The sequence below is a fragment of the Gouania willdenowi genome, chromosome 4 (genome assembly GCF_900634775.1).
Source record: "Gouania willdenowi chromosome 4, fGouWil2.1, whole genome shotgun sequence".
NCBI lineage: Eukaryota > Metazoa > Chordata > Actinopteri > Blenniiformes > Gobiesocidae > Gouania > Gouania willdenowi.
In genome coordinates, this window is record NC_041047.1 from 21,660,085 (window position 1) to 21,680,000 (window position 19,916).

The following is a 19,916-nucleotide window of genomic DNA, read 5'->3' on the forward strand; positions in this document are numbered from 1 at the left end:
CTAGTTAGCATAGCATAGATTGTTCTTTGAATTTTTTATAGTATAGACTGGGCGTGTCTTAACTGCTCCAGGAGCCCAGCCCATAGTAAATGTATTTTCTTTTATTTCCCCCCTAGTGGCAGATCAGCCAAAACCTGGGATTTAGTTACACTTTAAAGAATTATATTTCATAACAGGTTTATTTTATTGCATGTATTGACAGTTTTTAAAATTCATTTTTACACAAATAACTAAGATGGTGTGTGTTTAAGAATCATTTTAAAATGTGTTGTTTTATACAAAAGCTAAAAATCAAAAAAGTATTTATTCTTGAATACTCTTCTTGATCTAGCAAATAGGCAACTATTTTTGTACTGGTCAAGTAAGGTCAGTAAGTATGTACTGAACGTGCTCCTAGTTACTGATGGTCAAACAACAATAAAATCCAAAGAAACATAATCAATGCTACGGATGAGTGAGTACAGCATTATCTGTATGTATCAGTTAACCATATGAATTATCTGTATCTGTAGCTGTACTTGGGGTGGGCGGGGCCTAACCCGAAAGTGGGCGGTATTTAACCTGGAAGTGGGTCTTGTGGTCTTGAAATGGGCGGGGCTTTAACGGGTATGTTATTTTAAGCATGCAATTGATATGGGTTGGTCAGAAATTGTTATATTTCGTTCTGATTATAAAACTATTTACAGGACAGCATCAGCGTTGAGCTTCAGATCAATGGTTTTGATCACGATAGCGAAAAAACTATTTACAACAATGAATACAACACATGCGGATGCAATTATGAAGTAAAATGTAATGAACAAGAGTTTTAATGCGCAACATAACTTTCTTTTTTTAACTTTAAACTTTATGATCAGTGTGATTTTTTTATTTTATTTTTTTGTTTCTTTTTAAAAAAAAAAAAAAAATCCACACAGTGTGTGTGTGTGTGTGTGTGGCTTAATTAATTTGTAATATTTGTACCTCTACCAATTTTATTTTTTTATGAAATACAGCAAGAAAGTGTCAGACACTCAGTGAAGCAAAAAAAAAAAAACTGGTTAGACCCAGCTGACGGTTAAAAAAGTCAAAAAAATCTCTGACAGGCAGAGACGCAACGTGAGTCGCGTTCTACCAAGCACCTCGTCTGAACGAACCGACATTTACCAGAACTTTACAGTTTAATAAGTAAGTACAAACCGAAGTAAAAAACAAACCTGAAGCTGAAGAAACTCTAAGCGTTAACAGAAAAGACCCGCAAACCTGAGTGACTGAGAGAGCTGTCAGTGACACATCTGTATGTGTGTAGGGGAGCAGCGCTGTGACACAAAAAGCAGACACAGTCAGCTATCCAATAAGGATTTTCGTTCAATCCGAGCACACTTATTGACTCTTATTACTTGTATAATACTCTGACTCGGCAAAAGTGCTTTATCCGTACCGGATACTCGTTTCAGCCAAGTATCCAGCTCAACTCTAATCAATACCTTTATTTGTCAGCATTTGTTTCAGTTGTGTTCCTGAATGTGTGGATTTTAGTCATTTTGTATAACTTTTTTCTTTTTCCTCTAGATTTGTCCATGGGTTTTGTATTTTGTTTTCTCTTCGTGCCTTTGGGTGGATTATTATAAAGATCTCTGTTTAGCTTGTATTACTTTTTGTTGCTGATCGGTTTCTATTCACACACTCTTCTACCCCAGTCCAATTTTCAGTAGTTCCTGGTAGTTGTTTGAAAATGTTGGTGATGTACAGTAGTATTGTATCTGCTTGCCTTGGCCCTAAAATTAATTATTTTACATGCAAATACAGTACATTATGAGAAAGTTCTGGCCTTGTTTCGAAGCATTATTGTTAAAAACAACCACAATATACCGGTAGTTTTCTAAAAAGACTTTGAGTGACGACCCCAAAGGTTCTTTATTCATTAGTTCAAAGCAAATGTTTATTTTACTCATGTTCACACGTATATTTGCAGGATTCATACTTCAAACAGTTTTGTGCACTTACAGGGAATTTCCTTGATTAATCTCATCTGACGAACATTGGTAATTAATAAGAGTTTCCAAAATAAATCCAAAGCAGACATAACAAAAACCATAAACCATTGGTTTCATTAGGTCAGGGTGATGTTACTGGTTTCTAGTTTAAACGAGATTGTGCACATATTTCAAATGGCTGTGGTGACAAAGTGATTCCAAAGCGATAGTCCATCACAGGCTTCACTCCAGCAGGCATGGAGAAGGTGAACTGCTGCATGAAGGAGGTGAAGAAAAGGAAAAGCTCCATTTTGGCCAAGTTCTCTCCGAGACATGCTCGCTTACCTGAAATGGTTAAACAGACCATTTTGACATGTAAATAAAAATTGACACTTTGATACAGTGCACTAAAAAACTACTTCTTATTGGAGATGGGCAATTTTATTGGTCCATCGATATCAACCAATATTTGCCATATAATAAATCTGTATCAGTTTTTCCACAGATATGGTAACACTGATATGTTGTTTCGGAGAGTATAGTAAGAATAATAAAAATGCATTTGGCAAAAACATAAAAACCACAAAGACTGTTAATGCTCTGATTGGTCATTATTCTAGATGCTAACATGAATATTAATCATGTGGCCCTCGGATCAGATACAATCACTGTTAAGGACCAAGTCCTATGTCATATCCTTTGTAATCTTCCTTGCCTCAACTCGCCCAGAGTTCCTCCCACAGCTCTGATGCTGTCCCACACCTGCACCTAATCAGCTGGGGCATAAAAGGCCTGGGCACACACCAGACCAGGCCGACCGACCAGTGGGTGCTCCGCTGCAGAGTTTCTTCTTTTGTTAGACTTTTATTTTCATTTTGTAGATTAATTCTTTGTGGCATATTTACATCTAATTTTTGTGCAATAAATCTTTTCATTTTTTGGACAACCTGCTCCCGTTTTATGTTCCTCGCCTGGTAAAATGATTTTTTAGTTATTTGACTCATTGTCCTTGACCTACCATCCGATGGTCTCCGCTGTGATAGAGTTGCCCATCCCTGCAGTAGGGTATCACATTAAAAATAGCCTAAACTTGTTATTTCTATTATTCTATACTGTATTTTATGTGACCTAACATTAGGTGCTGGGGGGACATGGTCAATGTGTCGGTATTATCTGAACTTTAGTGTTGGACAATATTGGCATTGGATATCAGCAAAAAAGCTAATATTGAAGATCTCTACCTATGTGTTCAAACTGTCTTTAATCATGTAAATATTGTATTGTTATACGATCTCACTTTACCAGCGGAAAAAGGGAGAAAAGCTGCTCTCTTCACAAACTCCCCTTCCTTGTTTTGGAAGTGTCCTGGGTTGAAGGTGTTTGGTGTCTCCCACTCATTCTCATCCAGCAGCACTGAGGTCAAGTTGGGGATGATCACAATTCCCTGATAGTTGATATAATCACCAGATAATTACACACAGTGGAATGTGACACAAAGCTGTGACAGTGCTGAGTTAGTGTGACAGAGGACCTTTGGGATGGTGTAGTCTAGTAGCTGGACCTCCTTGTTGGTGGCATGTGCCACACTAAGAGGGACAATGTTACTGATCCTTTGAATTTCGTGGATCACAGCGTTTGTGTAGGGCATTTTTGTGCGGTCATCACAGGATGGCTGTCTGTACTGACCAATCACTCTGTCAATCTCTGCCTGAACCTTTTCTATAAACAGTGACACAAGAGAATTTTGTGTTGGCAAGACATGAACGCATACAGTATACAGTAAGTTGTTCACTAATAAATAGACATTACTCTGCCGTCCAACCTGGTCTTATAGGACAAATAAATAAATAAACACATGATTCAACAGATAAATAAAATGATCAGAATGTGATCTATTTGGTATTTAAAGACAACAAAGCTGCTGTGTTTTCATCAGTGCTCTCACCTTGGATCTCAGGATATTTCACCATATACAGGAAGGCCCAGCGTATCGTAGTAGATGTAGTCTCAGTGCCAGCCGAAAAAAGATCCAAAGCTATTCCAATTAGAGTCTCTTCATTAAAGATGTCACTGTCATTCTGCTCTTTATTCTGTGAAAGTGTGCAAATGTTGAAACACAACCAAAATACTTTATTCTTTCAATTTGTGTGTTTTTTAAGCAAAAATCTGATAATTATATGAATGATGAGTTCTTTCCTTGCTAAAAATGTAAGATTTATGATTTATCTTTCTACTGTCCACTTTCGTCAACCCTTGAGGATAAGGGTCGCTCAGTGCTTAAGCCACACTAATATAGACGTTAAGATTTAGATAAGCAAACTGTAAAATTACTTTCTGTTCTTTTCCTGCTTCCAATCAAACTTTCATATTTGCTCTTTTTCATCAAGTTCTATTTACTCATGACAAGTAGCCTATGTAATGTGACTTTCTCAACATAATGATACTGGTAACAAGAGCACTGAGAAGTAGTAAACTTCTGCGAAGCGCCAATTATCCTATTTGCCAGATATTGGCAGTCATCTGGATCAATGAGCCTAGTCATGGTACCAAGATCATTTATACGTCAAAGGCTTGGAAGAAATTTCCATTCCATTATTAATGATATGGTAGTTCCAAATACATGGGCACCATGGGAGGTAATAATTATTTACAGCTAGGGGCCATTAAGAGCTGGAGATAAGCACCAGCAGACCTCCTTTACCCTGAACAGGAATTAGCTGGTCAGAAGATGAATGAATAATAATTATAAGCAGCACAAAGAAAAAGCCGAATGAGTATATTCAGCACTGGTCACCATCTCAATCTCATTCAAGTAGCAGTCAATGAAGTCTCTTGGCTCTGAAGGGTCCCATGTTTTTTTGTGCTCTCTTATTTTTTCCCGTATGAAATCCTTAACGCTTTCCCATATTTGAAGAAAAGTCTGATGTGGTCCTGGCAAAAGTCTCATCACCCCAGGAAAGGAGTTGTAAAGCTGTCAGTAGAGGAGAGTGGAACAAAATACATTTTGTATGTCCTTTATGGAGTATCTGAGTCTATAAGTGCCTTTAATGTCAAGACTGATAAAAAATCTCACCTTTGACCAAATGGATTCTTGAATCTGAAAGGCTTCATCAAACATGTCTATCAAGTTTACAAATTTCTCATCACTGTACTCAAACCGATGGCCAAACACGATGGAGCAGATGATGTTGGAGGTCATGCATGTGACAATGCGTTGAGGATTGAATAGCGATCCTCCAAAAACACAAAACAATTCGCATCTCAAACTTGAGCTTTCTTTTAGTGTTCATTGTGCTACTGCATTTCAAACACATACCTTTATATTTACTGAAGTAAGCTGCACAGTTTGTAAATTCATCAAGAACAACTTGTTCAAGGGACTTTTTGCCAAACCCAAAATGTCTTAGGGTTGAAAGTGCAAATCTCCTCTGCTGTTTCCAGATCTTTCCACTGAAAAGATCTGAGCAGAACAAACAGGTCAGGCAAAATTCTTAGAAAAAACTAAACTAGCCTGTCTAGATCTAGTTTATCTAATTAGATACCTACCATTACCACCTTAAAACCAGCTGCAACCCTAAAAATACTTCAAATTAAAAAAAAGTCCTAAAATGGTTATTTTTAAAGATTGAGCTGTTTAGCCTAGGTATTGCAGAATATTACTGCTTCTAATCAGCAGCCATAACGTGACATTAGGCCAGGACTTATGAAGTGTTTTTTTTTTTACCCAAGACGTGATCAAAAAGAGGCTAAGACAAAGCAAACATTTATGTCCTTTTGTTCCGACCTCTTACCCTGTTTGTGTAAAACATCATCCAGCAAAGGGACGTCAGGTCTCTCAACCATACTGTCTCCCTGAGTTATCAGACCTTCTTTCAGGACCTCCAGACTGTTCAATACCACCATCCACGTTTGGCCCATTCTAATGCTGTACACGTTGCCATATTTTCTAGCAAACTGCATGAGAATTTTGAGAGGAAAAATACAAGCAAGAAATTGAATTACAATTATTTGAAAATAAAGTCTTACTGGACATGCTGAGCTGCACTAAAGTACTTCCATACCTGGGTTAAGGACTCATGAGTCTTGTTTTGGTCCACACTAAAAATATTGCCCACAATTGGGAGACCTCTCGGTCCAGGAGGGAATCCCTTTGGTCTACGGTTTTTGAAATAATCTGCAGTAAGGACAAAAACCACAAAGAAAAGAAGCAGAGTTGTAAAATTCCAGCACAGAAAAGCTCCAACAAGAGAAAAGAGTGACTCCATGCTGCAAATAAAGTTACTAAATCTCACTACAGATGTTACTCATTGATTCTTTACTCTGGACTTGGACCTATAAAATGTTTGTATCTGTAACCTTTGCTCCACAGTAACCAATTGGGTGGAAAGAAGTGGTGTTTTTTTTTGTTTTTTTAAGTTGTTGTTTCTGATATATTTCTATTTCCCTCAAACTGCACAGAGCCAAATGTATTTATACAGCACATTTTTCACACATGGCAATGCCTAACATGTAGGTTAAAGTCCAGCATTTACACGCCAGTTATCCAATCAAACAATGCAAGACTGACAAACATTAAGACAGGCAATTTGTAAACAGTGAAGAAAAAAAATAGCAGGGTTCTTTGATATAGAGAAAGCATATGATATGCTTTGGAAGGAAGGCCTCTTGATACATTTTCATTTTATTAGGGTGGGAATTAAGACTTAAATGGTTAATGGCCTTTTGGAAAGATTTTTTTTTTTTTTTTTTAGTTTAGTCCACCTTGCTTGTCTTCTTTCAGTCTCCAAGCCATCTTCTTCCTATTCTTTTTTATTTCCGGCAGTGGGACGCCTCTCCAAGCCGTTGAGAAGGCACTAGCATCATTTGACGTCACCATCAGCGTCATTTGACTTCACTCCAGCAGAACTGCACAGGAAATTTGTGCCCAGAACAGAAGCACAAAATGTATCACACAATCTGTTCAATACAATAGGGGTAAATGTGTGGGCTCATTCTCTTTGGTTGTGAGCGCTTCATCAGCCATTAGCATTAAAAGACTTGAAATGAATGTGTATTTTTTTTACAAATCCTGCCTTATGCTCCTTTAAGTATCTAAAGTAGGAGTAGAAGGAAAAGTGTACCTTCATATTCTTCATAAAGAGATCAAATTTGATTTTACAAGAAAAAAAACATGTTTAGACTTTGATAACATCATAACTACACAAAGTGTGGTACTTATCTGCTTTATTAGATTATTTATTTGTAACTTTGAATTAAAAAGATGTATGTGCAGCTACCCCAGGCAAACAATTGTCATGAGTTTAGAAATGGACTTGTTTTTCAAAAAGCAAACATATTCATCAATTTAAGTACACATTTCAAATTGTTTTATTAAAAGCAACTTAAAACCAGTTTTAAGAAATCCTGTAAATCTTTATACATGCATTTATTTGTTTGACTTTTGAGGTGTTAAGTAATTAATATGTCTGAGAATGGCATCTTAATAACTGAAAGCATAATACATTTGTTTGCAAAATTTTTAAAAAGGATGCCTTCTTTTACAAAGCCTACTAGTGTTAACGTGAATCTGCACATATTTCAAATGGATGTGGTGACAAAGAGATGCCAGCGCGATAGTCCATCACAGGCTTCACTCCAGCAGGCATGGAGAAGGTGAACTGCTGCATGAAGGAGGTGAAGAGAAGGAAAAGCTCCACTTTGGCCAAGTTCTCCCCGAGACATGCTCGCTTACCTGAAATGGTTAAACAAACCACTTTGATGAGTAAATAAAAATTGAAGCGGTGATTGGTACAGTCCTTAGTACTCTTAAATCTATTAGCTAATAAAAGGACTATACAAGTTATATGCTAAGTCCACTAAATAGGGCTACATATTTGAAAGCAGAAATGGAAAGGCAAGATCCTCCGAAATGGGAATACGTCTTTATACAATGTGTTGAAACTGCAATCATACAATATTGTGTTGTTATTGGTTCCCAATGCTGATCGGAGAAACTTGTGAAGACACACATAGGAGTTTTTGTAATGTGGTGACTTTACCAGCAGAAAAAGGGAGAAAAGCTGCTCTCTTCACAAACTCCCCCTCCTTGTTCAGGAAGTGTCCTGGGTTGAAGGTGTTTGGTGTCTCCCATTCATTCTCTTCAAACAGCACTGAGGTCAAGTTGGGGATGATCAAAGTTCCCTGATGGTTGATATTATCAGCAAATAATTACACACGGTGGAATGTGACACAAAGCTGAGACAGTGCTGACTTGGTGTGACAGAGGACCTTTGGGATGGTGTAGTCTCGTAGCTGGACCTCCTTGCTGGTGGTATGTACCACACTAAGAGGGACAATGTTACTGATCCTTTGAACTTCGTGGATCACAGCGTTTGTGTAGGGCATGTTTGTACGGTCATCACTGGATGGTTGTCTGGACTGACCAATCACTCTGTCAATCTCTGCCTGAACCTTTTCTATATTTAAAATAAAAACATACAGGAAAATATAGTGTTAGTCAGATACAACCAATAAATAGACACTGACAACTTGCAATGCTTAACCTCTGCTAGGGAAGGATACAGAGCTAGTAAGATTAATGAGTTATCCATTGATAATGTATTCAGTATGGATAAAGCTACAGTAGCCTCATCAGTACTCTCACCCTGGATCTCAGGATATTTCACCATATACAGCAAGGCCCAGCGCATCGTAGTAGATGTAGTCTCAGTACCAGCCGCAAAAAGATCAAAGACACATCCGATCAGGTTGTCCTCATTAAAAGTGCTGTCACTCTGCTCCTTAGTCTGTAAAGTAACATGATTAAAAAAGAAAAAAACGTCACAACGGGCTAATTCTGGTCCAAATTATAACCCTAGTTTTAATATTTAGACTGAAATCTGTGTCCTTTTGTGTCTTTAAACTCTTGTCTCAACGGGACTACCTGTAGACCTATGAGTAAAAGTCAAATAACTAATACTTTTTTACCTAACGCTTTGAATGAGTGTAAAAATGATGTTGGGTAACTTAAATCCACTCTGATGAGGGTCACTCAGTGCTAAAGCCTTTTCCTTCTGGTGGAAGCCAAGGTGTAATTTAACACTGAGAAAGCACACTGTAGCATTTTTTGTTCTAATTCCTTTGTGTTCTACATAATCTCTTTATTTTGTGTCTAATACGCCTGCTTCCAAACTGCCCTTCTTCATCAATGTGGACTGACCTTACAAGCATGTGATGTGACCTTCACAACAAAAAAGTAATGGTATTAGTTAGAAATGGCACAAAATAAGTAGAAATGGCACTAATTGCCTTCTCAATCTCATTCAAGTAGCAGTCAATGAAGTCTCTTGGCTCTGAGGGATCCAGTGTTTTCTTGTGCTCGTTCATTTCTTCACGTATGAAGTCCTTCACATTGCTCCACATCTGAAGAAAAGTCTGATGTGGCCCCGGCAAAAGTCTCATCACCTCTGGAAAGGAGTTGTAAAGCTGCCCAGAAGGGGAGAGTGAAAAAAAAGAATACATTCACTGTATGTCAGAACATAAAGATCACACCTTTAAAGTCCCTGTGTTACCAATAGTGAGAAGTGAGATGTTAGTCAGGTATGAACCCAGCAGGTCTCTCAGATCTATGGACACAGGTCAGATAGTGGAGCCCAGAGTTCACAGTAAACATGGTGATGCTGCTTTTAGTTGTTATGCTGCAAAGAAGTGGAACAAACTGCCAGCAGAGCTGAAGTCAGCATCCAATGTGAACATTTTTAAATCAAAGTTAAAAGCACTTTTTTTCTCTACTGGGTATGATTGAGAGAGAGATTTTTGGTCATGTTGTTGATGTCATGTGTTTGTTGATGATTTTATTTGATTTTACTGATGATTTTAAATGTTCTTATTGATTTTAAGCGGTTGAATGTTTTATCATGTAAAGCACATTGAGTTACATTGTGTATGAAATGCGCTATACAAATAAATTTGCCTTGCCTTTGCCTTGCCAATAAGCATCAGATATTTTATTAGTGTTTTATTGTTGGAAAAAGATATTGATACAAATATTTGATTTGATGAGTGCATAACAACGTGACGTTTGTCAACAATTGCTAATTATAAACAAGAATTATTGCTTCTGGCCAATATTCAGTTCTTTTACTTATGGAATCAGTTGACCCTGTTAATAACATCTGAGGGGAGTTTCAGTCACAGCCGCAATCTACATGTACAGTATATACATCATGGATGTACTATGAAATAAATCCCTAAGAAACTCCTAGCTCCTCGTCATAGCTCCTGAAAGCAGGAAATCATTCCTGCCTATGGCGATCAAACTGTATAATTTATCTTTGTAACTTCACTGCTTGATTGTTGTACAGTATATATCTAAATCATATTTGTATATTTGTATTATTTTGTAAATATCTGAATCATATTGGTATATATTTGTATATTATCATTATTATTATTATTATTATCTATCCTACTTTTTTCTACTACTGTAATGTGTGTGTTTCTGACCCCTATTTTTTACAGTCTTTACTTAATTATACACTTATTTATTGTTTATTCTTTGTCTTTGTTAATGTTTTTATTCTTTCTTTGTGATGTGTTCTATGGCTGAAACAAAAGCAATTTCCCCCTGGGATCAATAAAGGAATTCTGATTCTGATTCTGATTCTGATTGACAGAAAGAGGAGAAGATGGGAAAAATATGCACTGGCAGAGAAACCGAAATGGACTGTGGATCATAAAAATGTGGAGCACGGTGGGCTCATGTGTCAACATTTAGACAAAAGTGTTGTTTAGGAGTGGGTGGACCTGAACATGAGGCTTTATTGATATGCTTTATGGAGTGTGAAGTGAAAGGAACGTTGATCATCCATCTCTCTCCATGCATGTGGTTCTAGGAACCTGGCTTTACATGTAAATACTTGTATAGGCGGCCTATTATATATTTGTCGGCTAAAATGATTTCATCTATTTATTAAATATATTATCACACCATGGGCCACATATTTATGAAAGCCTGTTTAAACTCAAGCTTGGCGACAGCAACTGACCTGTCTGCGTTGTTCGATGTGTAGTAGTACAGCATCATATTCAGAGCTGGTAAAGTTAGGGTGAGGACATTAGGTCTGCTAGCAATACTGAGTGAAAAGTGTATTATTGCTTGATAAAATGGTAGTGCCTGTGATGGATGCACATGTTAGTAGGAAGAGAGGACCAGAGGGAGGTGATTCAGGGAGGGACTCTGTAGGTGAGCATTTGCAGGTTTAATGCATGTGATTAATCACACCTGTGTCATACTATATTCGAGGGAGAGCTACCCTAGCTCACTCAGGAGAACCTGAGAGTAAAAGACTGTGTACAAGCTGGACAATAAAAGGTCACATTTCTACCGTCTGTTTGCGTTATGTTAGAATTCTTACCTGGTCGAGATACTTCTCCCACTGCCAGACTAAAAAAATACTTTGCAGATGCACTATTTACAGTCTTTAGTGTAATTTACCTTTGACATGAAAAATGGTGACACAGGGACTTTAATCTTCCGAATGTATGAATTCCTTAATTCCAAGAGTGATAAAGAACCTTGCCTTTGACCAAATGGATTCTTCAATCTGAAAGGCTTTGTCAAACATGTCCATCAGGTTTATGAACTTCTCATCGTTGTATTCAAACCGATGGGCAAACACGATGGAGCAGATGACGTTGGCGACAGAGTTGACGACAATGGGTTGAGGGTTGAATGGTGCACCTCCAAAAATAACAGATTTCTTCTGTCATACTTTCATATTATTCTTGTCATGATTAATATACGACTGTATGCCACGTACCTTTATACTCTTTGAAGTAAGCTGCACAGTGTGTCATTTCATCCAGAATAACTTGCTCAAGTGACTTCTTACCAAATCCAAAATGTCTTAGGGTTGAGAGGCAAAACCGCCTCTGCTGTTTCCAGGTGTGCCCACTACTGAAAACGACACCTGAGCAGAGAGAAAAAAATCACAAAAGGAGAGCAAACACCCTAATCCAAGAATTAGAAAATAATAATAACTGAGCAATGATCAAATTAAAAGAAGAAAAAAATTGTTTTCCTTTATTTCAGAGCTATTGTGAAGCATTCTTTTAATCTGACTGCTTACCCCTTTGGTGCAAAACGTCATCCAGTAAAGGAATGTCAGGTCGGTCGACCATGTTGTCTCCCTGTGTAATTAAACCTTCCTTTAGGACCTCAAGACCATTCAGCACCACCATCCACGTTTGGCCCATCCTAATACTGTACACGTTTCCATACTTTCCAGCAAACTACATTAGAAATTAGAGATGGACAATGAGAGCAAGACATTTAAAAACAAGTGTCTGAAAGGTAAGACTTACATGATGTGTAGCCTTTTAATGTTTGCATACCTTGGTTAAGGACTCATGAAACCTGTTTTGATCCACGCTGAAAATATTGCCCACTATTGGGAGACCTTTCGGTCCCGGAGGGAATCCCGCAGGCTTACGGTTTTTGAAATAATCTAAAGTAAGGACAAAAACCACAAAGAAAAGCAGTAGAGTCTTAGAATTCCACTCCAGAAATGCTCCAACAAGAGAATAGAGTGACTCCATGCTGCAAACAGCCTCTGAATCTCACTGCTCTCTCTCTCATAGAGTTCTCATTCCTATGAGGAGCACATCAGCTTTGTTCTCGAAGCCAAACCCATCACACCCCAATTCCTAGACTGGGGAAAAGTTTATTTTTTTTTTTCAAGTTACACATTGATGAATTGCTTAGACCTCTAACCTATGATTAACGTAAACGTATTCAGAGTGATGTTATCTTAGTTTATAAACATGTCTCCTGATGGTTTCAGCATCTGTTGGGGGAAAAGCAGTTGCTGTTATTGCAGAAATGAGAGACAGAGAGTTAGTTGTGTACAGCTGCACTGTCTCACGCCTCCCTGAGCTTGATCTATTTGGAAACCTCAGTTGAACCCATTTGTGTCCTCAGCTGCAAGTCTCTAAACCACGTAACACAGGCTTCAGAAAACTTCCATTTTATTGGTCAAAACCAGTGCTGTTTCAAATTTCAAGACATTTTTTTTTTTTTCAAAAGAGTTTCTCTGAATCCCTGAATCTAAAATTGATCACGTATTAATGACTCCTTATCGGTCACTAGTGGAATTATTTACCAATGCAACATAACATTTTTACAACAAGCTTTGCAAGTACCGTAACATAGTATTTTTAGTATTTTACTATACAACTGGTAGTATAGCGGGTCAGAAAATGGATGGATGGATCTCGGGTTTCATACTGCTCAGTTCTAGCCAGTCTCTCAAGTACAATGCTTTTAAGTGATAATTTAATCTGCGTTCCTGAAAATATTGATCCCCAAAATATTATCTATTCATTTCAGTATTTACTATTCTTTACATTCAGTTATTTTATAAGAAGGACAGGCGTTTAATAATCAGGACATTCTGGCACAATGTAATTACTTTCCAAATCAATCTATTTTAACACAGAAAGACTATTATAATATATAACTATTAAATAATGGAGAAGGGGTAGAATTTGATAAGTTTACTTCTTCCTAACCCTTTTTAGATATAATCAGATATGTATAAGATATGTGTGTGTGTGTGTGTGCGTGTGTGTATATGTATGTTGATAAGAATGTGTGGGTCTGATTAAACATAGTTTATATATTTTTTGTATAACTATATTTTCATAAGATTGAATTTATTTTATTTATTAATATCAAATGGTATGTACATTTTTGGATGTGTGTGTGTATGGGAATATTGGATATGTGATTGCACAAAATGTATTGAATGTAACATGCCTAAAAAGAAAAAAAAAATGTATTTATCACTCTCTACGTATATATATATATATATATATATATATATATATATATATATATATATATATATATATATATATATATATATATATATATATATACAGTATATATGTGTGTGTGTGTGTGTGTGTGTGTGTGTGTTCTTGGAGGTGTGTTCTTGGTCAAATAGAAAAAAATACCAATGTCCAAATATTGTGTAAGAAGTGTTAAACATTGATAAATACACTTGGACGGGCATGTTATTAACAGCTGGTATATTTGAAGGCTTTGCCAGATCTGAGTAATAACATGAGGAATAAATAATGAATGAGCTGTGAGTGTTGAAACCCTTGATCTTTCAGCTGCCAAAGCTGATAAAGACTGACCTCTCCATTACCTTAAAGGAGTTGCTTGTATAACAGTAATATACTCACTGTTTGTGTTTCAAGCTTTTGCAAACATGTTTGCATACTTGTGCAATAGTCTGGCCTGTCGAATTTAAGCTTTTTTTTTTAAATTTTTTTTTTTAACATATCCAAACTTCTTTTTCAGCTATGCCACATTTTGGGAGTGTGAGAGTGTTTATTTTCAGTGTTACATAACACAGAAATGTGTGCAAATGTGCTCCAAACAAATGAGGTAAATGTATGCGGATTGGTGTGGACCACAATGTGTGACCTCACACTGACCGAGCCACACTGTGTGGGTTGACCTCATTTAGATGTCTCTCTGTTGCCCCTGTTACAGACCCTTTTGGTGCTTTTGAATAAAGCAACTGGTTATGCAACCCGTCTGTTAACACAAGATTGTGGCCAACGAAACAAATCTGACTGGGTGTACAGTGTGGGCCTGGGGGAAAAAGCTAAAGTAAGGAAGAATTATTATTATTATTTCCTTTCTAAAACGGTGACATATTTGGCAATGTTGTTGATTAATTAAATAAACATCTTTATGCTTTATTTTTTTTTTTATTTCTTAGATCAGCCGCATTGTGCAGTAGTCTTTAGCACTTTTATGCCAAAAGGTCCTTGGTAGTGGGTTTGATTCCCAGCTGGAAAAACTTAGATCAGTGGTTTCCAATCTTTTTCGTCCATGTACCCCCTTCGCATTTTTGTCAAATCATTTGTACCCCCTCTTCATATAAGTACCCTAACCATAATTTCACATGCATTTTCATTTGTGGAGCAGCGGGCTCTCCTAAACCCCGGAATGTGTCTCAAACATTGGTTCTCTAAGGCTTCATCTACAAATAAATCCAATGAGTGGAATTTAGTTAAATATCAATTTTTTTTGTAAATACTTCAATAGTAGGTAAATAGTCTCCTTTGTGAAATGTCACTAATTATTGTTTTGGACAGAAGTGTGATAAAATGTAAATTGTACTGTTAGTTTGTGGTGAATTTGTCCAAAGAATTGCCTAAAAAGGAACTAATATTTCCAGATTATTTTTTATATTGTTATATTGTTAAATATTTCCATGTACCCCCTGCAATGTGCTCATGTTCCCAAACAGGGGTACACGCACCCCTGTTTGGGAACCACTGACTTAGATCATTCTGTGTGGAGTTTGCATGTTCTCCACATGCCGTGTGGGTTTTCTCGAGATACTTGTTTTCTCGTAGACATTAGATTTGTATGTTTGGTCGATTGGCTGGATTTATGTAAGCCACAACTTTTTTGTTTTTTAAATGAAACTAGGTTACCTGCATCCATTTATTTAGATTTCAGCACCAGAAGCCTAACTTTTATTGTGTCTAGTAAACTAGTCAAAAAAAAAAATAATTCTTAGTAAATAAAGAAGAAAGAAGTAAATCCTCATTGACAGGTTTAGTTTATTGGTCTTCATTTATTATTCTGTTTTAACTTTTGAATCAAATAAATTATTATTATTATTCATTGTTCTATATTTTTGCTGTTTCGAACACTGTTTGTCAGTTATTGTCTTTTATATTTCTGGCGGTTCATCCATTAATACGGAGAAAAGAATAACTTTATTGTGAAAGGGCGCCTGGCGGAAATAACCTGGTTAGCTCGCCTGCTATCTCTGCACTGTTGCGGACTGTGACCTGTCGTGTCCTCTAACAGTTCAAAATCAACAAACGGTTCAGCTGAGGCCAAGAGCAGTGAAACAATGGTTTGGGAGGACAAGATGATCACAAACGGAGAGCCTGAAGATGTTAGTAGTCCTTCCTTGATTGTTAGCAGTTGCATTTTGTTGTTTTTAGCTCACATGCTACACTGCTAGGCTAAACACAAGCTCACTTTAGCGAGCTTTACCTAAAGACTCAATGAAGCCGGAAATTGTAGTTATCTTTTTCAACACTGGTGTGCAAATTTATTATTGTTATTGTTTTTTTTTTTAAATGGAAACATTATAACTGTAAGCTATTCTCTGGATTTTACTGTTATTACAGGAGGAGGAGGAGGAAGAAGAGGAAGACGAGGAAGAGATGGTGGTATGTCGGTTTTTATTTTAGAGTACTGTAATGACAAGAACACACAGTCACACTGCGGCATTATGCATTGATAGAAAAGCCCTAACATGTCCTTGTTATTCTGTTATGTTTATAAAAACTATCAACTGTGTTATTACTGCGGAAGTTACTGTAATATATATATATAAAATTTCATTTATTTTTTACATCAAATGCTAACATTGAAGTGTTCAGTGTAACTGGGATGATGAATGAGAATATACCATACTGTGCACTGTGTACCTATAGATCAGACATGATGGACAACTCGCAGCCCAGCCAAATACGCAGAATGACTCCAAAAACACACAAGACTACAACAATACATTAAATTCAGTGAAAAATATGTCAAACAAGAACCAAAAGACTCCAAAAACACAACCTGAAAACAAAAATCCACGCAAAGGGCAAGGATATACGAAATGATAGCAAAAAATCACAAAACAGGAAAATGTACTAAAATGACTCCAAAAAATTTACAGATAAATACAAGTCCTTTGTATTTTTCTGCATTAATACTCAGATTAGCAATTATTGTGATTGCGACCCTCGGTCTGTGGCCCCTGATGTGATAAAAGTTGGCCATCCCTGCTGTGAATAAATATCAATGTCATATAAAAAAGGCTTGAATGCTCACATCTTATTGAAAGCTCCACGGCTTTGTTTTCACGGCATTCAGTGGACCACAGCTGATAGGAGCTCCTGGTTATAAACACAGATAAAACCAATTATTATTGTGATTGAATGCCAACCACTAGGTGGGTATGTCATCAGCTCAATGTTAAGCCAGGTTTAACCTGATAGTCCGGCTCCGTTAAGCCGGGTTCTAACTGGAACGGCGGTTTCTTCAACGGGAAAACACCTTGGTTACCATAGTAACACAGTCTGTGAGTCAAACCTGCTCCCGACCAGGTTTAAGCAGCAGGCTTAACTTCAGCTGCAGACGCACTCTCATGAAACCACGTGAAGTCATTTAGTGATGATTTAAAACACTCAATAAATATCTACAAAAGGAAAAAAGAGTCAAATAGACTTCTGTTATACTTTATTTTTTAAATACCGCTTTAATATGGTATTTTAAAAGGAAATGAAACAAAATGTTATGGTCAATGTTTTAATTTGATTTTAAATCCATACAAATGATGATAGAATCATTGTCTTATTACATGTTTAATGTGTACAGTATTTTTAATAAAACATCACAGTCTCCATGTGTTTAAACCATCAGTACTAATATACAAGGATATGTGTGTATACATCACCTCCGTTTAACGCACGGTATAAATGTGTTCATTCATTGATCAGAGATTAATATTAAGAAAGCTGTGAATATACAGAGAGGGAGGGGCTTCAGGGACAGTCACAGGGCGGAGCACCAAGACTCCCAATGACAAAGATACACTATCGCTTTTTGGGATGTGCATGAACCTCCCGTGCACAGCTCACCTGCACCTGCAGCGTCTACACTGTTGGATGTGACATCCAACAGCACCGCTGTCTGCTCCCGCTGTTCATTTGAATGTAATGTTTAGTGCTGAGTTCAACAAACTATTCATCACTCACAAGTCTCACGAATTACATATTATATAATTGTGAGTTTCATCATCTTTTTTATTAAACTCTGACGGGTGTTTAAAAAAATTATCAAACTCATACGATCACTGCTTCCGTTGTTTGCTATGATAAATTGACTAAATAACCCCATATTTAACCCTTTACTACTTTTAAAATGTTCAAACCACAGAAACACCTTAAAGGGTTCGTCCTTTATTTTCCTGCTCAGTAACAGATGACGTCACGTCCTGTTGGTCTCAGCATTGGTTTCTATTGTCTGCCTATTCATCGTGAAAGTTGCAGCGCATGCGCTGTGACTCTCTAATTATTAAATCTGTGATCGTTCTCGTGGGTCTTATGAAGACATGCACTTAAGCTGGCTCGGCTCAGAGTTTGATGAAATGGTAAAAGCCAGCGTCGTCACGGACGGCTTAGCTAAACCAGGTTTAAACCGTAGGCCTGGCTCTACTGAGAACACTTTGATGAAATACCCCCCTGATATGGTAATGAAGTTAACATGATGGTGACCGTTTTCTTGTTTAGGAATGGGTGTCTGTTTTCCAAGTGAGTCCAATTGAAAGAGTTTGACTAATGAAGATACCAGGAGTTTTTATGCTTATTTAAGCTCAACAATCATTTGAGTGGAATTTAAAATGAACAACCAGGTGACGATTTGATATCACAAGCTAATCTGCATTATGTGAAATTATGTTCAAACTCACTGAAGACCAGTTTTTCTTAGAGTGTATTGTGTGCATGTTGCTGACCATGTTATAGTTCTTTACGGACACTGAACTGTATATTTGTATTAGGGATGCCCCAATTGACCTTTTTACACTTCTGGTACAATACCAATATTGCAGCTTTGAGTATTGGCCAATACCGATATTGATTGATGTTTTTTTTTTATTGATATCAGACTAATATCTGAAATAATATCAAATTGAGACACCCTTAATTTTTATGCACAGAAATTTTTTTGGTCCAATATGGTAAATTTCAGGCTAAAAAGACACTTTAATTCGGCTTGCTTTGCTTTTACTAACCAAAGAAAAGCAACATAACAAATTTTTTTTTTATTACCAATTGATCCAAATGCATCCATTATGTGTGCCTTGGCTTTGTACTATTCAAAGGACTGCATGCTTTGTGTTTTTCAGGATCCTCTGGACACAGTGCGACAGAAGTGTGAAGCAGCCGAGCATTGTGTTCACACACGTGAACGCCTGGAACAATGCGAGACCAGAGTTGGTTCAAGATCTGCCACAGAGGAGGAATGTACAGAGGAGCTGTTTGACTTCCTTCATGCTCGGGACCACTGTGTAAGTGTGTCTATGACGGCATGATGAAGGGGAGCAGTGTCGCAGAGAACACATTCATCTTTTGGTAGTTTGTAAGTCATTGAAACATGTTTGGATCTGTGCTGCAGCACGTGAACCGTAGCTCTGTGCAGCTGCACCACAGTTATTACACTTAAAGCCAGAAATACCTGCTTTTCTTCTTCACATCCATGTGGATTCAGTCTCTTTGCTCTGAGATGTGTTGGTTTCTAATTTACCTTGAACATTTTGTTTTCTGCAGGTGGCGCACAAGCTGTTTCATTCAGTCAAATGAAGCCTCCTGACTGTTGGCCCACTGGCTGATGGCGTTCTTCTACAGTCGTATTACGAGGAAACGTGGTTTATGTTCTACATCCATATGTGGATATGCTGTATATGTGTTTAACTTATAATGTCCTTTATCTGTTTATGTTAACAGTTTGATTAAAATGAATGGCTACAAACTTTGTGTCACAAGTTGATTTCGATATTTGAAGTTTGGAGCTTGAAATGTTCTCTATTAACAGCTTATTGATATGTAGATCATTTTATATCCCCTTCCATCACCTCATCTAACTCTATATTTATTTGATTTTGAACATTACATCAATTTAAAAGCAGTAATATTTTACATTTATTATTTTTTCTCAAAAGCCTGAAATTCTTTGAACCATTAACATCAAATGCAAATAATCAATTTTATGATATTTTTTTTATGGCAAATGGCACACTTCTCATGTATCCACGCAGAAAACAATTAAATCTAAACACGTTTTTCATTGAAATCTCTGCCTTTCATATGTGAAGATCACAAAAA

The 19,916-nt window shown here is 37.0% G+C and overlaps 3 protein-coding genes across 4 annotated transcripts; 1 reads left to right on the plus strand and 2 right to left on the minus strand.

The window, feature by feature from the left end:
• Nucleotides 1-1,857: 1,857 nt before the first annotated feature.
• LOC114462452 (cytochrome P450 2J6-like) lies at nucleotides 1,858-6,951 on the minus strand. The gene is made up of 10 exons (XM_028445296.1): nucleotides 6,717-6,951; nucleotides 6,017-6,129; nucleotides 5,747-5,909; nucleotides 5,272-5,415; nucleotides 5,029-5,189; nucleotides 4,750-4,926; nucleotides 3,901-4,045; nucleotides 3,487-3,674; nucleotides 3,258-3,399; nucleotides 1,858-2,300 (listed from the first exon to the last, which is right to left on the minus strand). The coding sequence occupies exons 1-10, from the start codon at nucleotides 6,838-6,840 to the stop codon at nucleotides 2,119-2,121; spliced, it is 1,539 nt and encodes a 512-aa protein (XP_028301097.1). The 5' UTR covers nucleotides 6,841-6,951; the 3' UTR covers nucleotides 1,858-2,118.
• A 250-nt stretch (nucleotides 6,952-7,201) lies between these two features.
• On the minus strand, nucleotides 7,202-12,627 carry LOC114462454 (cytochrome P450 2J6-like). The gene is made up of 9 exons (XM_028445297.1): nucleotides 12,330-12,627; nucleotides 12,065-12,227; nucleotides 11,756-11,905; nucleotides 11,516-11,676; nucleotides 9,243-9,419; nucleotides 8,599-8,740; nucleotides 8,223-8,410; nucleotides 7,994-8,135; nucleotides 7,202-7,686 (listed from the first exon to the last, which is right to left on the minus strand). Exons 1-9 carry the CDS (start codon nucleotides 12,531-12,533, stop codon nucleotides 7,511-7,513), a joined length of 1,503 nt encoding a protein of 500 aa, XP_028301098.1. The 5' UTR covers nucleotides 12,534-12,627; the 3' UTR covers nucleotides 7,202-7,510.
• Nucleotides 12,628-15,764: 3,137 nt separating this feature from the next.
• On the plus strand, nucleotides 15,765-19,563 carry uqcrh (ubiquinol-cytochrome c reductase hinge protein). Of its 2 annotated transcripts, XM_028444436.1 has the most exons (4): nucleotides 15,765-15,928; nucleotides 16,167-16,208; nucleotides 18,941-19,102; nucleotides 19,362-19,563. In XM_028444436.1, the coding sequence occupies exons 1-4, from the start codon at nucleotides 15,884-15,886 to the stop codon at nucleotides 19,392-19,394; spliced, it is 282 nt and encodes a 93-aa protein (XP_028300237.1). In that variant the 5' UTR covers nucleotides 15,765-15,883; the 3' UTR covers nucleotides 19,395-19,563. The 2 variants fall into 2 exon arrangements, with proteins under 2 accessions (XP_028300237.1, XP_028300238.1); XM_028444437.1 differs by lacking the exon at nucleotides 16,167-16,208.
• Nucleotides 19,564-19,916: the final 353 nt, after the last annotated feature.

What these genes read in the sequence shown, in the direction of transcription:
- LOC114462452 (XM_028445296.1), bottom strand. Translation starts at nt 6,840, where the DNA reads ATGACGCTGATGGTGACGTCAAATGATGCTAGTGCCTTCTCAACGGCT. An exon ending in AAGAATCCATTTGGTCAAAG is followed by an intron (nt 4,927 to 5,028) that starts GTGAGATTTTTT and finishes CTCTACTGACAG; the next exon opens with CTTTACAACTCCTTTCCTGG. An exon ending in GAAATATCCTGAGATCCAAG is followed by an intron (nt 3,675 to 3,900) that starts GTGAGAGCACTG and finishes CACTGTTTATAG; the next exon opens with AAAAGGTTCAGGCAGAGATT.
- LOC114462454 (XM_028445297.1), bottom strand. Translation starts at nt 12,533, where the DNA reads ATGGAGTCACTCTATTCTCTTGTTGGAGCATTTCTGGAGTGGAATTCT. An exon ending in TTCATGAGTCCTTAACCAAG is followed by an intron (nt 12,228 to 12,329) that starts GTATGCAAACAT and finishes TTTCTAATGTAG; the next exon opens with TTTGCTGGAAAGTATGGAAA. An exon ending in ACTTGAATGAGATTGAGAAG is followed by an intron (nt 8,741 to 9,242) that starts GCAATTAGTGCC and finishes GTTACTTTACAG; the next exon opens with ACTAAGGAGCAGAGTGACAG.
- uqcrh (XM_028444436.1), top strand. Translation starts at nt 15,884, where the DNA reads ATGGTTTGGGAGGACAAGATGATCACAAACGGAGAGCCTGAAGAT. An exon ending in AAGACGAGGAAGAGATGGTG is followed by an intron (nt 16,209 to 18,940) that starts GTATGTCGGTTT and finishes TGTGTTTTTCAG; the next exon opens with GATCCTCTGGACACAGTGCG. An exon ending in TTCATGCTCGGGACCACTGT is followed by an intron (nt 19,103 to 19,361) that starts GTAAGTGTGTCT and finishes TGTTTTCTGCAG; the next exon opens with GTGGCGCACAAGCTGTTTCA.